This window comes from Struthio camelus, chromosome 2, assembly GCF_040807025.1.
Source record: "Struthio camelus isolate bStrCam1 chromosome 2, bStrCam1.hap1, whole genome shotgun sequence".
Taxonomy (NCBI): domain Eukaryota; kingdom Metazoa; phylum Chordata; class Aves; order Struthioniformes; family Struthionidae; genus Struthio; species Struthio camelus.
Window position 1 is genome coordinate 2,579,460 of NC_090943.1, and position 21,163 is coordinate 2,600,622.

The window sequence follows — 21,163 nt, forward strand, 5'->3', positions numbered from 1 at the left end:
TAATTGTGGAAGACCTAGTTTAGGGGGTTTGGGTTGGGAAGAAGCTGTAACTTTCAGCCATCCCCCTTGTGAGTTGAGTGAATCCAAAGGTTTAGTGGAATGATAAGCAGATGGAAAATGGCTTGATCTGATTTTATTTGCTCTTTTTCACTTAAGAAATAAGTGCTCTACTGAAAGAACTCAGAAAGAACAGTTGGAGATAAGTCTCTGGTGCTCCAGGTTTCTCCCAGTGGCTACGGAGACCTTGTAGAGGTAGCACTGTTGCAGAAACAGTGTCCTGTAAGATGCACTTGTATCTCCAGCTCATGGACATACACGAGAGTGTCATATGGGCCTCTACCGTCCAGCTGTGGCATTGAACTCAAAAGACGAGGGAAGGAGGGAGAACAGGTCAACCTTGCAGTCTCAGAAGCTGACTTTTCCATTGTGTCCTGTGTGGCTACTGCTTTTGGTAATATCAAGTTTACAGATCTCACTGTAGGACTCTGCTTCGTTTTTCTCTGCTGTAGCGACCAGAATGCGTGCAGTATAGTCCTGCCTCTGATCTTGCCTTGCTTCTACCCTGAGCTCTTCATGCTCTACATGCTCTATCATGAAAGAGAAGATGACCTCTACTGCCAAGGGATCGTGGACCTAAGTCTGTTACCTGACATCAAGCTACTAGAGTTTCTGGATGTGCAGAAGTGAGTCTTTTTCGTTTGTTTGTTTGTTTTATTTTATTTTTTTTCCATCCTTGGATGTATGCCCTATGATGGGAAGCTAGCAGCCAGGGAAAGCTCTAACGGCATGGGAGAAAGGGATGATGTAACGTTCTAGTTCCTGGGCACACCATCAGCTGTAGAGCTGGGGTCTTTCATAGGCTGCGGCACAGAGTCCTGTCATAGGGTGCCTACAATACTGTGTCTGGAAGGACAACACTGGCTAATGGAAGCTGCCACTATGTATGTGGATTTTCCTTCTCCTTTAGCAAAAATGTTCTTGTCTAGTTCATAAAACACATGGTTTATTCCAGCTCAGAAACAGTCAGATAAAGATTATTAATGTGCCTATAGTCCACCAAATGATACCTGCTGCAACAGTTGTGGGCGCTCAGCCGCAAGATAGGGGAAAGGCTTTGGAGCCAGATATTTCCTTGACTCATTCTTACAGCAAGATCCATCTCTGGAAGTGATACGCAAAGACTTATGACTTGAACTCAAGAGGCATGTGATGCTTTCTAACGTAGCATAATCTGTAGCTCAAGGGAGTAGCAGGAGAGCTAGAGTCTAGAGACAGTTTGACTCAGTCTAGACTCGGTGAGATGAATCGCACCTCAAAGTGCCTGAACTCCCCACTGATTATTTCAGGAGCATTTATGAATGAAATGCATCCTACGCTCAGGTCAGTGAGTCTGAACTATTATTTTTTCCTGTAGCAAGGAAACAACAGGCGAGAACTCAGCCTTGAGCCTACAGGGCTTTTCATGTCACCTTGAATGAGGAGGGCAAAAAACCAGTCAAGACTAACTTAGAGTGGAATTAAGACTTAACGGCCTTCTAAATCTTGTCTGTAATCTCCTTTCAGACATCTGTGGCCTCTGAAAGATCTCACCCTGACAACCAACCAGGTAAGACATAGCCCTAAGAGCTAGCTGTGGTACATTAGCGAAATGGAGTGGGGCTATGTGTTGATGCTAGCTTATGATGGAGCTTCACCAGAGGGGCGCTGACAACTGTGGATGGGTGCAATGGACTCAGAAAAACTAAGCTAGGGATGTTACTGATGTTCCTGAAATATATAATTCTGTCTCCCTTTCAGAGGCGCTCCCTTATCAAGGACAAGTGTTTCCTGTCTGCTACCGAGTGCTTGCAGAAGCTGATGTAAGTCACCTTCCATAACATCCTGTCAACAACCAGAGCCAACCAGGATTTTCTTTATTCTGGGAAATGCTGGAACTTTACACCTTTTTACAAAAGCAAAAGCAAATCTGGCCCAGGCTGCAAGGTTAAATAAGCTTGCAAAGATGTTTAAAGAAAAGTTGTTTGTGATTTTTTTTTCCGTTTAAAAAAAAAAAAAAGTAATTTCTGCAGAGAAAATATCTTGCTCCAGAAAAGTCAAGACGATATGTAGTGTTTAAATGCAATCCTCCACTGACAAATATCTAAACTTAATTTTGCTGAGATATTCCTGCAGAAAATGAAATGGACTTTGCTCGTGGGAGTGTGGATAACAAATTTGGCCTGTGACTGTCAAGTCATGATAGAGTTGCTTTGGACGCGTAGATGCAACTGTATAACGGTTATTCAATGTATGTGGAGTGCAGAGATGATAGTGGAGCAAAGCAGAGCACAATTTAACAAACTTTGCCTGTCTTATTGGCTTGTGGGCCTGCATAGGGGATGGTGCTAGAGTAGTGAGTGGGAAGGAAATAAAAGGGAGCAGGGAAGTATGGTGGGAGCCCACAGGTGGGAGCTCCGGGCTCCCTGCATATGCTGTCTCTGGAGGAGCTCTCCAGATGAAAGCCAGCATGACTTGTCCTAAGGAGAAAGCAGCACAGCAGACGTGTACCCTTGCAGGAAGTTATGGGCAGAAGAACCAACTTTATAGATGAGACACCTGTATTGCTGCCTTGCAAGAGCAGTTTGCTGATAGAGCTGCCAAAAATGAACCATTTCATGCTCTTTAACTTTTATCCCAGTGACTGTGACTCAAGGTAGTCATGCCTAAAATAAAAGGCTGACACCAGGGCAAGCAAATAATGCTCTGGACTAGGGAAGATTCAAGGTCCATCTGAACAGTATTACGCGCTGGTGATGCCTCCTGGCACCAGCTTGTTGACCCCTCTTTGGTGCAGCCATGAGAGATGACTGACAGGCTCTTTTTTCAGTGTGAAGGTTGTCTCTGAGGTTTCTTGGTACTGCTGCTTTCTCTGTAGCTGTGCAGTGGAAGCATCTTTTACACGGTCGTTTTCGCACTGACAGCACCACGGTGGATCCCCGGGAAAAGCTGGTGATCCTCCAGAAGACATACGAGGAGATAGAGAGCACTGTATCTCGGGTGGTTGAGAAGGACTACAAGCTCCCTATGGATGACTTGTTGCCGCTGTTGATGTATGTTGTATCACGAGCTAAGTAAGTGGAAGCTTTTCATTTCCCATTCCCGTTGCTGTGTGCGATCTCACTCGGAGGAAAGCCAGCCGCGTTTCCAGGCAGAATGGCTTTAATGAAAAGCTAGAGGTTGCATTTTAACACGCTTTTCCAGAACTGTATTTGCAAGGAGATACATGGCAGGCTTTTCAGCAGAAGTGTTTAATAGTTTGGCTGTTCTCATTGCTGCCCTTCCTGCAGAGACTAGACTTATTTGTGTCTTTGTCAAGAGGTTTGCAAGAGCCATAGTAAAGACTGTTGGGTTGGTTTGTGCCCTGTCTTGAGAGTGAAGAGAATAGGATTTGACTCTATTGATTTCTGCTTTAAGGGACATCGCTCAGTCTCTCTTTGCCCTTGTAACCTACTGAGAAAACTCTTATTTTTCATTCACAAGTCGTTGTTCAGTTTGGAGACTGGGAAGGCCTTGAACATTGAACGCCTAGTAATTGGGCTTTTTCTGTGTAGGAATAGCTGTAAATGTAACACATTTCTGCAAAGAGCGGCTGCGTTTGTGCTTCTTTCACTGGAACTTGCAGGAACCCACTTACATTCAATAAAATGAAAACTGTGTCTTTTTTCGTGGCAAGTTTGAGTCAAAGTCCTTGACTGACTTTCTGGATGTACTCTGTGCCCGAGAAAGGGTGAAGTGGTTAAACTTGGGGCCTCAAAATCCAGAAGCATTTTTCTTGTGTTGCACTCCTGTTGGATGGATGCTTTTTTTATGCTAGGGAGTAATCTCAACTGTAGATGACAGAGGAGGGGAATAAGAGATACTGAGCATGTGAAATGGGGGGGTTTTAATTTTCTTCTGAAAATTTCTGAATGCTTTTGCTGAGAGCCAGTCATACAGGATTTCTCAAAGACTCAGCCTCTGGTAGATCAGAGTGGTGAACTTCCAGATCCATGCCTCTCTCTCTCCATAATTTCAGACATACTCCCATAAGTGCTGGTGCCTAGAGATTTGTTCAAAGGGTTGTGATTGCTTCTTTTTCTTAGAATACAGCACCTGGGAGCTGAAATCCATCTGATCAGAGACTTGATGGACCCCACCAATCAAGGAGGGCTGTATGATTTTCTGCTAACAGCACTGGAGGTAAGGAAAGGTTTTCGACTGTGACAGTTGCAAGTGGCAATAGAAAAGACTTTCTTAAACAGTAGAGGTGAAAAAAGTCCTTTGCCCAAAGATACCATGGGATTTTTCATTACTGCAGAGAAGAGACTGCCAATAATGCAACAGGGGGAAGTTCAAAGGCAGTGAGATCTATCTGATTCCCACAGGCAGGAGTTCCAATGTCAATATGAGACTAGAAACCCTCTAATGCACGAAACTGAAGTATTTTTGCAGTCACAATTGTCAGGTCTGTAAGAAGTTCCAAGTGGGACCAAGCCTCCTGCAAGGGATCTAGCCAAGAAGAATGGAAAGTCATAACCTAAAGTTCTCTCGGAAATCACAAGGATATGGCAGTATTTTGCTGATATAACAAAAGTAGTAAGGAGACACTGATGCTCTCAACTCCTGCTTAGTTTCAGAGGGGTGTTGACATGCCTAGTCCGGGTTATTTTCCTTGTAGTCTAGAGAATATGCTTATCATTGTGATGTGCAGATTTAATCTTCTGCCCAGCCGAGGGCGACAGTGGAGTTTCACTAGATGTGCGGGAGACCAAACCTTTGCTGCAAAAACCTCATCCTTAATGAGTTCTTCTGTTCCTTGCCCAGTCATGCTACGAACACATTCAGAGGATGCGACTCCATCAGAGAGAGAACTGCCATGGGACTCACAGCCCCTGAGCCAGGACCTGACCGGGTCCTCCTTCCTGCACTTTGCTGACCGAACACTGGTGGATGAAGAAGCCATCGAGTCACTGCTGTTTTGGCTTCCTTGTGAAACGGAAGAATGGCTATTTTTCAGATGAGGGTTTCTGTTTTATTGGGAGTGTGCTAGTCTCCACTGAGATTCTTCTTCAGCTTCCCCTTAGAAATTCTTCCCTTGGTGTAACTTGGTCCTGCTTTTATTTTATTTTATTTTTTTTTTACATAAAGGTAGAGCAAAGTTTTGCTGGGTTTTCTTTTAGACTACCTACGATCGTAAAGTCCAGACATGCAGATGCTGTTGGCTAATAGCCTTTGATATGCAACCTCAGCCTGCGTTTGGAAGTCTGTGTGTGGAAAGCGGCCAAGGTTTCTCTTGCTCTGTACATTTATCTCACTTTCCCGCAAACAGCAATCTGCCTCCTTCCCCTGAAACCTCAGTTAACTGTTCTCTCAGTTGCTGTGTGTGTTTTGCACTGGTGAACTGACATAAGGGAGGTTATTTTACAGAGAATAGTAAAATGAATCCAAAAGAATTGCTTTGGTGGAACTCTGTTTCTGGTCGTCAGAAACGTGGCATGGACGTGAGAAGCCCTCTCCCTGCTCCTAAACAACCATTTCTGTGGAGTAAGGAGGCTTTTCCTGTATCACTAAGAAGAATAATTTTCCATTCTTCCTAACTATGCCAAACTCAGTACCTCTCCGTTGCACTGTAAAGCTGCTAGTGACTAACTTTATTTTTATGATACTTGTAAATTTATATTTATACTCTGCCGAATCCTGTTGAATCTCAGGGATATCGCACTTGCACCTTGAACACGCTGGCGCTGCTTCGTTACGCTGTAAGGGCTCGCGTGTGCCCCGTACAAAGGACGCTCAAGGCTTGGTGAGGCAGCGCATCAAAACACCTGGCCGCCTGCACTGCCAGGGCTGCAGAACCACTGCTTCTCCTAGGTGCACAGCCTTGCGCTGACAGACCACCCACTGCCACCAGTAGGATACAAATGAGATTAGAATTAAATGGGTTTTTATAATGCCTTCATAAAGGGCAAATGGATATTTGGTATCCTGCTGTTAACGGATGAAAATACTAAAGAATGAGTTGCTTATTAGAGCAAAAGCTCTTTTGAACTAGGTTTTAACTTTTTTTTTTTTTTAAATAGAGTTTGACATTAAATTGTCCAGGTTTGTAACTTCAGGGAAAAAAAGAACACCCCCCCCCCCCCCCCCCCAAACTCTACAGACTGTTTCCTCCTGATAATCACAAGTATTATGCTTTAATAAATAGTACACTGGTTACAATAGTTAATATATTCGTATGAGAGTGTTCCTAATGTATATTTTACGGTAACTTTCTATTTAAATAAAGCTGTTTAATTTTTAAGAGAGATTCTAGGCTTGCATACTGTGTTTAATTCAATCCATACTGTGTTTTAATTCAATCGTCCTGTCTTCTGACTGTTCTGAGAATTTCCCTTCCCTCCTTGTCTTTAGAACATGTGTGGCTCCCTTGATGCTTTGATCGATCATTCATGGGACTGGAGAATATGAACTCCAAATTAGTTTCCTAATGTAACCGTTAAGAGAACCTAAATCAATAAAGCCAGTCCTCATGCTTTTGTTCTCCCCAGATTCCATAAAGAGGACATGGCTTAAGTCGTAAGCTCATGTCATGCAATTTTTCTCCATTGTTTTGGACTGATTGCTCTAAGACTTAGCAGGCCTTGTGAAGAAGGGGTGTCACATAGTCAGAGCTGAAGGTGCTGTTTTGCATAGTGGTTGGTGCCAGTACTGGTTGCGCAGCATGCAGTGAGACTGGGCAATACAAGACCAAAAAACATACTTTCCTGTCAGTATCCTGACTGTCTGCTTTAACCATTGTTCCTAGTAACAACTCTATGAACTATCACCTCCTTCATGTAAGGAAGAAAAGTGCCATCTGCCTGTCTTTGAGGATGTAAGCAGCCATAAGTGACAGCTGTGACCATTTAATTTCAGAGTTGCTTAAAACTAGCCATTTCCCAGTCCAAAGAAACACCTTGCCAGAGGGTTGACTCATGGAAATGTAGTTACAGCTGTTACAAAACGTTTTCTCCATACTCTACTCTTCCATGCTGTGGGTATTGATTTTAATTTCAGGTACAATTTCCTATTCACAATGAAGGAACACCTACTACAAAATATGACATGCAAAATGCATGCACTGCACAAACTCCACAGGATTATTTAGAAAACAATGCAATGCAAAGACTTCTACTATTGCACTTTCTAAACATAAGGTTAGTAGTTGCTTTTACTGGTCTTCTGTGGTTGAGAAGTGAGAAAGTTTTGGATCAATAATTCAAGTGAGCCCAAAGGGGCAACTCTGTTAACAGTATGCAGCCATTTGTGCTTTGGCCTTTCTTGCCAATCAGTAACAGCAAGAGTGATGCTTCACTGGAAACGCTCTTTAGCCCAAGGGTAGCATTCAGGTTGTAAACTGTGCTCTGAAACCATGGGTGTGTTAAAAGCATGGCTTCTTTTTTTAGTAGATAACATGAGGCTATTTGCCAACATCCCTGACTAATCAAGTCTTTGCTTGATAAAAATATTGTGCCTTTAAATAGTGTATAGCAATGAAAGAGTCCATTCACACTTCTCTTTTTGAGCTTGAGGGGCTCACAGGGTAAAATTATTAGTGGTAGATTTGCTGTCATGACTCTGCCTTCCACGTATGTTAAATCTAATCCTGCTGGGCCTGAGGTAGGATGAAGGCTGAGGCTATCAGAGACTTTCAGCTGTAGAGGGATGCCACTATACAAGAAACAGAGAGCTCCTGCATATCTAAGCTACAGCTGTTGAGCCAGCTCAGGCTTCAAGAAGGCTAAATAATTAGCATCCTGTAACGTGGAAGAAAAAAAAAAAAAAAAAAAAAAAGAAGGCTGAGCTACTGTTGGAAGCAGGACAGGTTTTTAAAGCAATGAGGCCATGACCAGAGACAGCAGAGCCTAACTGCTGAAGCCTGCAGTGCAGGTTAGGTGTCTACACGCTGCCCTCAGAAGCAGGGGGAAGTATGATGCAGACCACTGCCATTTCAGTGCTTAGCCCTGCTGGACCAAAGCTTGTTCCACAGTGAATTTTTACTCCCCTTTCCTGAACGTTGGAATGTTTCTTAGCAGGGATCAATTTATCATGCTCTACAGTGCCAACATTATATGAGTTTTGCCATTTTCTTTTTTTTTTTTTCTCCCTGTGCCATTGTTCTAGATACTCAAGTGCTGGCAGTTTACAAAGTATTCAGTCTTATGAATGTACTCTCTCCACACTATATTAAGGCTCTTTGTACTTAAATTGTAACAGCTATTAAACAGGGAGGAGTCATTCTTCTATAAATACTCATTTTGTAAAAGGTTCATTTTGCAGAGAACTAAATAAATAGAAGTTAGAGGAGCGCTGTATCTATTGCTGCTTTCAAGTGGTGGAGCAATGCTTCTGGAGGTGGAGAAAGTGACGTCAGGTCTAGTTTCTTGAAATCTTCATTAGCACTCAATGATGTTAACACCTTCACAGTCCTCTTTAAATCAAACACTGCATGGAGCATGCCCAAGGTGGAAATGGCAGCTTTTGGAGTGTTCTTTGCTAATGCTTCATCATCAAGGCCATTTTCCAAGACAGAAATTCTGTTCTCTGCAATAACTTTGAGGAAGTTGTAGAACTCCTTATAGTCTATACCCGTGCACGACTTCATGATCAACTAAGGAGAGGGGGGGGAAAAAAAAAAAAAAAAAAAAAACTTTGAAAAAGCAATGCCTTTTTATTTATAGTAAGAATTACAGAAACTATTTTATCAAACTAGCAATATCTGGAATCATAAGTAACCAAGTTTAATCATCTTGTTTGTAACTCCTTGATGACTAACGGCACTAAAATTTTCTGTCTTATTGGAAACTTCACTAGCCCCAAAAGCAACCTTGGTTTTGCTACTACTACATGGCTACGTTTTTGAAGCTATTTTTGGAGAATATCAGTCTAGCAGCAATAACAACTTCCAGAAATAAACTTTACGTTTGCTTCACGCTTAAGGGCTTAGGGGCATACAAGGTACAACACTGCTCAATTTAGTTATGCCTTCTGAAAACAGCACTTTGCAACAGAACCTATTGCCACTTTCACCTTAATTTTGCTTGTGGCAGACTCAGTGTTTCATAGCGAATGGAATTTAAACTCCTCCTGTCAGGGGAGGAGAATGATGGATATTACAGGTTCTGCTGCTTATAAGAAGCAGCATGACTTTATATAGGCGAAGGTAGATTCTACATGAGGGATTAATCTTTATGCCAGTGCTAACCTCAATGACTGAGGAACGTCAGACGAAGTGTTAGTTTTCCAGACAACATCCTAACCTCCTTGACACAGCAAGTATGCACTGACACAAGCCTTCCACTACCTTACTAAAGCAATATTTCATTTCCTGAGAAATGAAATTGTCACCAGTTCCTAGTTTATTCAGAAACGTGCACTAATTCCAGGTACGAAGTTAACGACTTGAATGTCTTACAGCTTTAATAAGGTAGTACGTTACAACCCTGAAATACATGACCCTCTAAATAACATGACGCTGTCTGTCTGACTGCCTGTTATACCTGGCATTGTAGGTGCCAATCATCCATAGGGTCCTTCCATTCACTGATTTCCCGCTGGACAGCTGCTAATTCATCTTGAAGGAAGCACCACATTATAGCCACGTTGCAGCCATTCACCCAGTTGTGGTTGATGGAAACGGTATCCTCCTGAAGAAAGAGCGTTTAAACAGCTATTCAACTCTACTTAGAAAAGTGTGAGAGAACTACTGTCAAGTCATTGTTGCTGCAAAGAAGTAAAAATCACATTCCCCAGCAAGTGAAATGCTTCTTTGGGGGCCAGCATCATTACTATGCTGAAAGATTGGCTCTTTCTAATGTTGCTGGACAACTAAATCTTGTTTCACTTTGTAAAATGGCAAACGTCTCTAGTTCCGTTGTCTGAGCACATTTTTTGTTGGGGGCGGGGTGCAACAATGAGACAAGATAGGGGAAGAAAGGAACAAGATTGGAATCATGAAGATCAACTGTTTTGTTAGTATTTTCATTAGTCAATTACAAGTTATATTTGGAAACCAAGATTAACAGCCCCAGCGTAAGTCTACCTTGTCCTCAACATCTTGTGTCTCAGTGACTAGTAGAATCTCATACGGAAAATAAGAAAAACGGGTGCAAATGGCTCCTTCCAATCGTACACACTCCCAGCTTCTCATGGTCAATGATCTGGGGAGCTTCCGAGTTCAAGGTTTGCTCTTGGTCATCATGTTGAGTAGCTACTGATGGCCTTTCCTCCAAGAACCTGTCTCTGCTTTTGTTCAGCCCAGTCAAACTTCTCATGTCCACAACATGCTATGGCAATACGGGTTTGGTCCGATTCAAGCGTGCTGCCCGATTATCTCTCTGTGTTACGAAAAGGTTGGTATCAGTTATCTTACCAGATTGTAAACCTGATGATGCCATCCACTGGGGATGAAGACAATTTCCCCTGCTTCCTGCAATATTTCAACAGGGGGTTGGCTTTGGGTGTAGCGAGGGTAAACATTGCTGTCCTGAAGACCAGGTGCAGTCACATCAAAGGGCAAGTTGCCATGACGATCTTTGAGGTATTCCTCCTGTCCCGGAGGATAGAGCAACCATTTTTTTCTCCCACAAATATTGGCTGACCAGCTATAGGAACGGAAGACATCAGCATGGAACGGAGTCCTGCGGACCAAATCAAAGGTTTAAGTAAAGATGGTGCCTAAAATCTGCAAGATAAATTCATGTCTGTGAAAAACTTCCGCTTCAGACATATACACAGAAATCAACCTTCACTATGCAGGCAAATCTCAACCTAAAGAGTGGTCTTCTGCATCTAGCTTTTACTGTTTTAAGTATTAAAAGGCCACTATAGCTACACAGTTTTGCAGTGTTTTATATCCTCCGTGTTTCTCCATCAGTTACTTTTGAATCTGTCCCACAGATTCTTCAATGGTAGGAGATTCTATGATGTGAATTGATTGGAACTTTGTAAATGCAACTTTATCACACATGTCAGATTTAATTTTCCACCTGCAAAATATTTGACTAACTCATCAGTGCCCCTCCCAGGCTTCTGTTGGCTCTGTGGATCAGAAGAGGCTGATGATCCCCAAGGCTTCAACTGCTCTAAACCTAGGGCTAGCTGATACTTTTTGTAGATTCTGTGCACACACGCCATGCCACAGTTCAAGGACAGAAATACTCTCTGCCAGTGAGCAGTGTAAAAACACTTTTGCTGATTATACAAAAACAGCTCATATCCAGAACCAAATGAGCTCCTAAAGAAACAAGACTTGCTGGGTTCAGGTACAGCACCACGGCTACACTGTCTCTGCAGCCTGATGCTATCCTGAAATGCAATGAGACGATCCCCTAGAGGATTCATCTTAAAAAAGAGTTATGTAGGGAGGACAGAAACCAAGCTGCCTTACCATGAACCTTTAGGTCCCATGTAGACAAACCGGTAATCATCCACAGCTATAGCATCCCAGTATTCATTCAGCCAGTCAGAGGTGAAATACACAGGGGTTGTATAAACATCTTGCTCTGGGAAAGCTCTTAAAAAGATAATGCATTGGAAAGGGGTCTCAGAGAAATGCACTATTTTTTCCCCCTATGTTGGTTCCCCAAGCCCAGAAGCAGAGACCCATTAGGTCCCTAGCTACAACGTTCTTTGTGTCACTCACAACTCCAAGTTCTTCTGTCTAAACATGCAAAATGCATGCAACAGTGCCTTTCTGTCTCCTAGAACAGCTGTGAAGGTTAAGAATCATTTGGGAGAATGACTTTGAGCATGGCAAGACAGTCCCTGATGAACATATTCTCTTTGGAGAAGACACTCGCAAGATTGTCCAACTGGATGACAGTTGGAGGTGCAAGGGTTAGGAGGGAAGACAGGCTGCAGGATTTTGAAAAATGCCTGGCCTCCTCCCACAGTATATGCTGCCCCTTTCCCATCCTAGGCCACATGTACAGACCCTCTGTAGCAAGCCACAGGACAGATGTCTGGAAAAGCAGACAAACAGCGGGGTGGGGACTGACTGATTTCCTCTATTGTAAGTCACTGACACGCTCACAAGTTAACACAAGGGTTCTACAACAACGACTGATCACAGGAAAGCTAGATTAGGATCAGGAGACATTTAAGGAAGAAGAAAAGTGAATGAAAAGAGATAAAAGCCCTAGACAGACATAGGGAACGGACAGTGCGTCCGCCTAACTTGCAGCGGGCTGAAGGAAGAGAAGGAAAGCCTGCAGAGAATAAAGAGAACATGAGCAACTGAGATGGTTAACCGAGAAGAAAATGGATGCCATAGGATGGTAACTCATACAGAAAGAAAACAGAATGCTCACTGAATTAAACACGACTATAAATATCCCCCTTCCTCCTAAGGACTAAGGTTTTCACCACTACGGCCAAAGCAAAAGTCAATGGCACAACCACACAGTTCCCACAAGGATAACGTTTGGTCATTTAAAACATCATAGGTGAAAAGGCAAGTGCTCAGGAATGTCAGCCTTTTCAGTAAGCAGTTACTTGTTCAAGAGTCTTGCCAGGTGCAAAACCCTGAGAGCAACGGAGTGCAAGAATGATATTTCATTGGGCAGATGCTAACAAATAGCATTGAGAGTATCAAACGCTCAGACATTAAAAATGAGCTGCCCTGCAGCAGCTCTCCACTGTCTGTGGCCCGCAGAGGATTGCAGGGTGCTCTCTTACCTGCTCAGGTGCCAGTCCTTCAGATAAAGGCACCCTCGGGATGAACGGTAGTCATTTTTAATGTACTCTTTCCAGTAATTTATGTACTCCTTGAAATGTATCTGCTCCTTTGGGTTAGAGTTGTACTCCTTGACATCACAGTTGGCAACAGGTACTATAGCCTCTCCTGAAAGATAAACTTTTTGAATGCATGCGGAAACAGAATAATTGGTGCTGAAACTGAACTTGTTTAACCTTATACGCTGTAGCGGCCTGTAATAGGTGAACACTATCATGTTGAAGCACAAACACACAAGGCAACAATCCCTTGCCCAGCCCTCACTCCCGACATCACCATTCTAGGCGAGCATGATTCAGACCAGTCTACAAAGCCATTAATTTTTTGTGACCTGCAATTTCTTCTTACCAAACTACATTTGGAATTGGGTATTCATTCCTATGAAACAAAATAATGTTTTACAGCCTGAATATATACTCTGTGATATTTCCCTGTAACTAAAGAATACTTTCCCCTTGCCCATTCAATTCTTGTGGCCTACAGGACTGCTCCTTTCGTTAAAATTAAGCAGGCACATAAATTGGTCCGGTTGGATTAATATTATGGTTTTATTTTATTTCATTACTGGAATAAACTAAAGACTGGAATCCAAGTGAAACAAAAAGTATGAGTAAGTACACAAAATGAATGTGGCAACTTAGAAAAAAGTCTAGAGAAATTAGTTGGGCTTTGCTAGCACTCCGATTTCTAAGCAACAAAAAAGTTCACTGGCATTTAGCATACATGTTTCAATTTAATAGTAAAAAAAGTCACAACTTACCAAACTTCTGCAACAGATAATCGAAGTTAGGCTTCCCATCCCAAGTAACCCAATTTCTCCTGCTGCCCCAGCCTTCAGTGAATTTAGCTGAGAAAATACAGGGACGGTTGGGAATCAAATAATCCCGGAAAAAGTCTGAGTAAGTGAATGATTCTACCTTTTCAATAAAGTCAACGTGTCCTGTCGGGAGGCAGAACGCAGCGTGAGATGAAGCGCTGTAGTCACGAAAAAAGGCAGTGGAACAGGCAAATGTTGCCCTGTCCATTCAGGCTGGATACCTTTCCCCGCTTAGCCAAGACAGTGCTGACCAGGTATTACCCAGTCAAGGTAAAGTAAAAAATAAAAATAATAATAAAAAAATCACTTTCAGATGTGATTTGAGTCTCTACATCTGCGAAAAATCACAGAAAGATAGAACCATCCACCGGCAAAAATGGAAAGCTGTACAGCAGCGTCCCACTGCGTGGGGCTAATGAGGACCCTCCACGTTTTAAAACGCTTAACGCCGGCGGGGACACCTGACGAAGGAAATCACCTTGCAGCCGGCGAAGACACCGCTTTTCCTGCTCGTCGCCTTCCTCCCCGGGTGACCGCGGGCTCCAGCAAGGGCCGGTCCCTTCCTAAAACAGCAGAGGAATTAGTTGCAGGGATATGTCCCTGTTAGCGGAATTAATTGTGGGGGCTGGGGGGAGAAAGAGAAGGAAAACCCCTCCAAATATTTGCTCCTCTAGGACACCGCTCCAGCCCAGAAACGGCGTTGGGGCTCACCCCTTTGCGGGGAGAGGAAATAAGCTCCGTGTAGGTGTATTTATAAATAAATATATAATATATATACAAATATTATAAATTTATATGCATATTTATACATATATACGTATACCCACACCCTCCTCGGACCCTTCTTTATCGGCCAGGCAGTTCCTATACGTAAATTTAATGTATAATAGTGAATAATAGGGTAAAATTAGTAAATAACAGTGAATAAAAAGGTAAAATGCGAGTGAATAAGAGGGCGGCGGAGGGGTGGCAGGGAGGGAGCAGGCACCCGAGGAAGGCGAGACCGGGCGGGCTGCCCCCACCCTGCAGGGACCGAGGAGACGCCGAGAGGCCGAAGGGGGGCCCCGGGGAAGAAGGGAGCAGCCATGAGGCGACCGGCCGCCTCACCCCGCTGCAGGGCCGGCGGCACCCGGACGCCATTAGGCGACGCACACAACCTCTCCCTCGGCTCGCCTCGTCGCCCGCGGCCCGGAAGGGGGGAAAGGGCAGCGGGACGAGGGATACTCACTTTCTGGGCGTCCCTCGGCGGGGCTGGAGCTCGGGGTGAGTCGTGGCGGTGGAGGGGACAGGCCTCCGCGGCGGCCCCCCGGAACCCGGGCGCGCGGCAGGCAGGGCCCGTGGCGGGGAGAGAAGGGGACGGACCGGCGGCGGCGGCGGCTCGGCCAATAGCGGCGCGCGGCGGGCGCAGGCGCAGAGCGTCGGTGCGGGTGGTGGCTGCGTGCGCCGCCCGGCCGCTCCGGAGGCAGGTGGGTGCGGGGGTCGAGGCCTGGGCCTGTGGGGTGGAGATGAGGGCAGGGAAGGTTCCTGGTCTGGATATTAAGGGGGGGGGGTGACCTAGAGCAGGGTGTGTGGAGATGAGGGGGGTAGGTCTGACCTAGGCTTGAGGGAGAAGTTGAGTGGGGGGGGGGGTGTCTCATTGAGGCTTAAGGGAGGGGTGGAGGTCGGGGAGGGTGTGTGACCTAGGCTTGGGGGAAAGGTGGAGGTGGGGGGGGGGGGATGTCCGACCTAGGTTTAGGGGAGAGGTGGAGGTGGGGGGAGTGTGACCTAGGCTTGGGGGAAAGGTGGAGGTGGGGGGGGTGACCTAGGCTTGGGGGAAAGGTGGAGGTGGGGGGGGTGACCTAGGCTTGGGGGGAAAGGTGGAGGTGGGGGGGGTGACCTAGGCTTGGGGGAAAGGTGGAGGTGGGGGGGGCCCGACTTAAGTTTGGGGGAGAGGTGGAGGTGGGGAGGGGTGTCTGACCTAGGTTTGGGGGAGAGGTGGGGGGAGTGGTGAGGGGGTGTCTGACCTAGGTTTGGGGGAGAGGTGGAAGTGGGGGGGGGATTTCCGACCTAGGTTTGGGGGAGAGGTGGGGGGGTGTCTGGCCTAGGTTTGGGGGAGAGGTGGAGGTGGGGGGGGTGGTGAGGGGGTGTCCGACCTAGGTTTGGGAGAGAGGTGGGGATGAGGGGGCATGTCTGACCTAGGTTTTGGGGAGAGGTGGGGATGGAGGGAGTGTGTGACCTAGGCTTGGAGAAGAGGGTGAGATGGGAGCTGTCTGACCTAGGCTTGGGGGAATGGTGGAGATGGGGGATGTCTGGCTTGGGTGAGCATTGGAGACTGGGCTTGGGGGAGGGGATCTGGCCTAGATTTGAGGGAACGCTGTAGGTTAGTGGTGCCTGGAGTAGGCTTGGGGAAGAGATGAAGGGCAGGGAGTCTGGCCTAGGCTTCAGGGGAGGGTAGAGATTGGGAGGGGTCTGGCCTAGGCTTGAGAGAGGGTTGGAAATTGGGGGGTATCTGGGAAGGGATGTGGAAGAAGTTTGGCCTAATTCTGAGGAAGCACTGAAAACGAGGGCTGTTGGCCTAGGGGAAGGAATGGGGGTGGGGGAGCTGTGAGTACAGGGGCTGGAGTATCCAATCTAGGAGTAGAAGAGAGGGGGAGGTGGGGTGGAGAAGGAGAGTTGGGGTCTGGTCTAGGGTACGGAATGGGGGGTTTGCCCTAGACTTGGGAGAGGTGAAGAAAGTGGGGGGCAGGGGTGGAATCTGGTCTAGAAGTGGAGGAGAGAGGAAGGTTTTGGAGAGCTAACCTAGGCCTGCAGAAGGTGGGACATGGGAGTGGGCAGAGATCTCATCTAGTGTTGGGAAATCCTGGGGAGAGCTCTGGGTGTAGGGAGGTAACTGGATTGTCTTTGGGATGGGAGGGAGGACGACTCTCTTTGTTCCTAGAGAGAGGAAATGAAAGTGGGTGGAAAGGTCTTTGTGGGAGGGGGGAGGTCCAGCTTGGAAGAAAGGAGCAGTGAGACTTGCGGATAGTCTTGAGGGGAGGGAGTTGTGGGAGGACAGAGGAGGGTTCATCCTTGAGGTGGAGGGGGGCACCCTAGGAGGAGAGGAGAGCAAAGTTTGGGGAGTGTTGGAGTGTCTGTGTCTCCTCTTGGAGCAGATGGTTAGATTATATCACAGGGCTGATGAGGTTTAACCTGGATGCTGTAGGAGCTGGTGTGGGTTAAGGGGTGGGAATTGAGGCAGTCCTCTTTAACCACCCCCCCCCCCCCCCAACTTAATTCTTGACATCCTGCTGCTTTGTGTTGCTCTGTCTGGGGTACTTTTAATCCATACTTGGGAGGGGTATGTAAGAGAAGTCCGTCGGCCTGGAGCCATTCCCTGACATTGGGTATGCCAACAGATTAAAGGTTTTCTTTTTGTTTTTTGTTTTTTTGTTTTAGTGGGGATCTGTCAGTCTTTTGATACTGGGGGAGCTGAATCTCTTCATGTGCCATAGTAAAGAAATACTGTGAATCCTCTCTTGCTGCTTGTCTTGGAGTGTCGCCTCTGAGTACTTTGTGTCTTGTGGCGTCACTTGGAGAATCATGACTTTAGAAGCCTGGTGGGACGTCATGTTAGACCACTGGTTAAAAAAAAAAAAAAAAAAAGGAAGGGGAAGTCATTTGTCAGGCCTTGTAAACATTTCTGTTGTGGGGGGTTATGGGCTCCCTGGGGTGTTAAGCTCGTCATTTACCAGATGCCAGCATTTCAGAATAAACAAACATACTGACCCTAAGGAAACTTAAGGCATGAAGGAGAATAAAAAAGAAACAAACACTTACACATCAGAAGCATGTGCAGAAAGCAAATGTGGGTTGTAGTGCAGATAATTAACCGGGACAGATGAAAACAATCTGTGACTGAGTTCTGTAAGCTTGGAGGTAGAGAAGTGGCAAAGGGACTGTTTTCTGCATGCGATTTGACAATGCACTCTAGCAGAGTATGTAGACGCATCTCCTTGCACCTGGGGCACTTAGTAATACTTAGTTTCATTAAATGATCTCAAAGCACTTTGCAAGAGAAGGTGAGTCATCTCCTTTTTATAGAAGCAGCCATGGAATTATGTATTAGCTAAAGAATTTATGTAATGTGGTGACACAGCCGGGAATATAGTCCACACCTTTTTGCTTCCAGTCCTAGTTCTTGCTATATGCTGCTATGCTGTGCGTAACTGCACTCGGTCTGGGGGACCGCTGTGTCGAAAAGACAAATGTTTTTGTTCAAAAAAGGTGATTTGCGGATTACAGCGAGATGTGGATAATGTATCCATGTTTGGTAGTCCTCACTGGGAGAGACTGTCTAGGCCATCAGGTGCGTATGCAAACGTGTAGGCAAAAACATATTTCTTTAAGAAGCTGGAATGAATTAATTATGAAATCATTTACATCTCCCATCCTTTTCCACTGCACACCTGGGAAAGCTATTTAAGGATTGTAATCCTCTGAGTATTTGTTTCCTGCCTGCCTCGTCCTTTAGATTGCATTGCTTAGTTTCCTTTGCTTTTATTTCCTTCTATCCTCTCTGTATGTCTTTTCAGCTAGCAGTCCTCTCCACCTTTGACCTTTTGTTTTGCTAAGCTAAATAAGCTGTGTTCCTCTTAGCTGTGCTCTCTATTTCTAGATTGCCCTGGTGGCCCTTATTTACATCCGCTTGAGTTCGGTTTTTTTTTTCTCTGTGCAGGTACTGGAATGGGATGCGCTATTCCAAGCGAGGCTTTGTCAGTGTTTTACAAATCCATGAATATTTCAGGTCTTGTCATGCAAGCTGTTCCTAGCCATGTTTTAGGAGAAATAAAATGGGGAGTGATATAATGCTGAACTGCAAGTGATAGGTCAAAAGAATATGACGGAGGGTGAGGAGAGATCCTGAATTTCAGGTAATAGTTTCTTGTCCTAAAATAAGTGTAAAAGGCAGAAAGGCTATAGCTCCAGGCTCCTAAAATGTGATTGTCAGAAGCTTAGAAAATATAAGGAAATAAATCTCCCTACCTCATGTAGCTGAGCTATTTGGTGTTCAGCAATGAATTTACTGCTCATGTCCGTGTTGAAGTTTGTGTTACTGCTAACTTTGACTTTCTTTGCCCAGCTCAAGAATAGCGAGGTGTTCTTGGTGCAGGTTCTGTACCAGTTAATAGGAGAGAAGCAGAGACAAGGGTTCTCTTTTGTAAAAGGCAGGGCGCTGCCGGTAGATGAGAAAAAGGAGTTTCTTTGAGATTGACTCAAGGAGAATAGAGTTATAAAAGTAGCAGGGTAAGAGTGTATTTTTAGCAGCTCAGAAACTATAATCACAATTGAATACCTTTTCAGAAATTTGTAAGCAATAATGTATGAGTGTCACAGCTGAAGTGCATCCTTAATGATGTTTTCCACTAATTTCGGAAAATTGTGAAGTTTTTTTTTCTCTGTTTTACTCCAGTCAAGTTTCTCACCTGTTTTAAGCAGGCTACTTGAAGTCTTGTGTCACGTTATGTTATGTTGTTGAATGCTCTTAAACAATAGCTATGTTCTGTAGCATTGTTGGCTGTTTTTATTACTGAATAAAATTCTTCTTGCTTGTCCTCATGTGCCTTTACGTTTCTGCAATGTTCACGTTTCATCTCTGAGAAATGAAAAAGAGTTGTGCAGATGTAATAGTAATTGAGCATCGTTATACTGGAAATTATGTGCTGGAACAATGAATGCATTTAATTATGAGATAGATCTTTGCTTGGAAACTCTGGCCTCAGGCACAGAAAGAAGCTGACTATCACGCAAAGCCTTTAAGCTCTCAGGTGAGTCAAAAGTCATATGACCTATAGCATACACATATACCCAGGTCGAGTGACTGCTTCTTTTAGTCTGTGGGAGGACTGCCTTGTTCTTGTGTCCAGGACTAAACCTATTTTCTCTCTATATCATTTTCTTTCTTTTTGGTAATGGACATAGTAGGATTTTTGCTTTAGCTGCAATTTTTTTACCCTCTCTTTTGGACTTTGAAGAGAAAGAAATACAAAAAAAATCTGCCTGCAGATGGGCAGTTCTGTAAAGACAGTAGCCTCTGAAAGGCTGCCTGAGAATGCTGCGTCTATGGATAGAGGTAAGGAAATTGCGGTATGGCTTAGGAAGATGTTTGTATGGCACAGTTGTGAGACCACACCAGGCGTTAATATTTTAAATCCTTAATGGTAGAGAGGAGGCTTGAAAGAAAGTGTGGTCTCATTGGGGAGCTACTCATGTCTTAGACTTTGTGGAACTACTAGTGTTTGAAAACAGGCTCCAGGCTGAGCTTTAACAAAATTTGAGTCACTTGCGTTGTTTAAAATTTCTCCTTCTCTCCCTAGTACAGCTGTGCTTTGTTGGAGGTTGATATTGCTGTTAGCATGGTCTAGGAGTTGTTTTTCAGATGGTGTTACGTTCTGCTGCACCTGTCCCAGCAGCGAGTGTTGGAAAACCTGCATTTGGTTCCAGCTTTCCCTTGTGGTCTTGTGCAAGATGTATAATCTTTCGGTGTTTCTGTTTCATCGTTATTTATAAAATAAAACCTTGGGGCAACAGCTTGTTGTGAGCAAGGTACTGACGTTTGAGACTTTCAGAAACTGCTTGAAGCACCAAAGTTGCACAGGACAAGCAAAAAAGGGATGTTGGCTACTTCATATGGGCTGGGATCTAGCTGTGTCACTACTGCTTTACTGAATCTGGCACGCTGTTTAGATGGATTAGGAGACTACAGATGGGTTTTTATGGGTCTGGTGGGGGCTCTTTCAGTAAAGTTCTTTGCCTTTACAATACATTAAGGATATGAGGAGCTTGAGGGAACAGCCCAAGATGTTTACTTCGGCTTAGTGTCTGTTTGCTATCATATCATCATTAGTAATACTTCTGAGGGAGAAGCTGAATGTGGTGTACCAGGCTATATGCTATTTTAAAAACGTACTTGCTGAATGGCTGTCCATCTCAAACGTTTGAGTAGATAATATTGGTGAGGGGGAAGATAATGTTTTTGGATTATGAAAATATTTCACAAGGATACAATTGACCTGAAATCTATGCAGCTTTAAGCAATTAAACCTACTCTGAAATTGTAATTTGTAGCTCCTGGTTAATAAAGCTATAACGTTATGATTTATATTTAACTGTCACTGCTCTTGATTTTAGTAATAATCTGATTTATGTTGTTGCTTAAACTGGTGTATTTGTTAGTGACAGTAAAAGAATGTATACCATTATAGGCACATAACTATGTATCCATAGTAGAAGTTTTTTCCAGTTAAAATATCTTGCAGAAGCCCCTGTTCTGCATATTGCTGTTCTGGAATCCCACTGTTAATATTTCTTCCATTACAGTTAGACCTGTCTGATCGTTTAAAAAGTATTTTTTTCTCTTTCTGTTTTTGTGTGAACAGCTTTTTTCTTCTATGTAACAGAAATAAAATAACCTTTAAACAGAGCTTACGTACAACCATTGGCTACTCACAAAACCGAAACTGAAAAAAAAAAATTGCATCATTTTCCCTTCATCAGCTCTATCTGATCCAACTTCACTGCATTAGAGGGAATTACCT

The 21,163-nt window shown here is 44.4% G+C and overlaps 3 protein-coding genes across 24 annotated transcripts in view; 2 read left to right on the top strand and 1 right to left on the bottom strand.

Moving 5' to 3' along the window:
- The window catches only part of ALS2CL (ALS2 C-terminal like), a 78,445-nt gene extending 72,120 nt beyond the window's left edge, over positions 1 to 6,325 (top strand). For all 16 annotated transcript variants that reach the window (XM_009684159.2, XM_009684152.2, XM_068934065.1 and 13 more), the window contains 6 exons: positions 510 to 683; positions 1,564 to 1,606; positions 1,798 to 1,859; positions 2,961 to 3,110; positions 4,122 to 4,218; positions 4,843 to 6,325. In XM_009684159.2, the coding sequence (XP_009682454.1) occupies positions 510 to 683; positions 1,564 to 1,606; positions 1,798 to 1,859; positions 2,961 to 3,110; positions 4,122 to 4,218; positions 4,843 to 4,914 (598 nt within the window). In that variant the 3' untranslated portion in view covers positions 4,915 to 6,325. The remainder of the gene's footprint in view (positions 1 to 509; positions 684 to 1,563; positions 1,607 to 1,797; positions 1,860 to 2,960; positions 3,111 to 4,121; positions 4,219 to 4,842) is intronic.
- Positions 6,194 to 14,739, bottom strand: JMJD4 (jumonji domain containing 4). Of its 3 annotated transcripts, XM_068934067.1 has the most exons (8): positions 14,599 to 14,739; positions 14,089 to 14,173; positions 13,554 to 13,640; positions 12,736 to 12,901; positions 11,447 to 11,572; positions 10,430 to 10,697; positions 9,558 to 9,704; positions 6,194 to 8,668 (listed from the first exon to the last, which is right to left on the bottom strand). In XM_068934067.1, exons 1-8 carry the CDS (start codon positions 14,695 to 14,697, stop codon positions 8,357 to 8,359), a joined length of 1,290 nt encoding a protein of 429 aa, XP_068790168.1. In that variant the 5' UTR covers positions 14,698 to 14,739; the 3' UTR covers positions 6,194 to 8,356. The 3 variants fall into 3 exon arrangements, with proteins under 3 accessions (XP_068790168.1, XP_068790170.1, XP_068790169.1); XM_068934069.1 differs by lacking the exon at positions 13,554 to 13,640; XM_068934068.1 differs by having other exon boundaries at positions 13,554 to 14,173; positions 14,633 to 14,723.
- A 255-nt stretch (positions 14,740 to 14,994) lies between these two features.
- The window catches only part of SNAP47 (synaptosome associated protein 47), a 31,823-nt gene continuing 25,654 nt past the window's right edge, over positions 14,995 to 21,163 (top strand). The window contains exon 1 of one of the 5 annotated variants that reach the window (XM_068934071.1): positions 14,995 to 15,076. Coding sequence is in view for 2 of the 5 variants with exons in the window: in XM_009684167.2 (XP_009682462.1) it covers positions 17,892 to 17,934 (43 nt within the window). In the remaining 3 variants the exon portion in view is untranslated. Of the gene's footprint in view, positions 15,077 to 16,690; positions 16,973 to 17,035; positions 17,935 to 21,163 lie in introns of those variants that run through there. The other 4 variants (XM_068934072.1, XM_009684165.2, XM_009684167.2 and 1 more) reach the window with 4 other exon arrangements.

Coding starts and splice junctions, on each gene's coding strand:
- JMJD4 (XM_068934067.1), bottom strand. CDS start 14,697: ATGGCTGCTCCCTTCTTCCCCGGGGCCCCCCTTCGGCCTCTCGGCGTC. Junction 14,174..14,598: donor CCCGGTCTCGCCTTCCTCGG/GTGCCTGCTCCC, acceptor CTGCTGTTTTAG/GAAGGGACCGGCCCTTGCTG. Junction 11,573..12,735: donor AAGGACTGGCACCTGAGCAG/GTAAGAGAGCAC, acceptor TATCTTTTTAAG/AGCTTTCCCAGAGCAAGATG.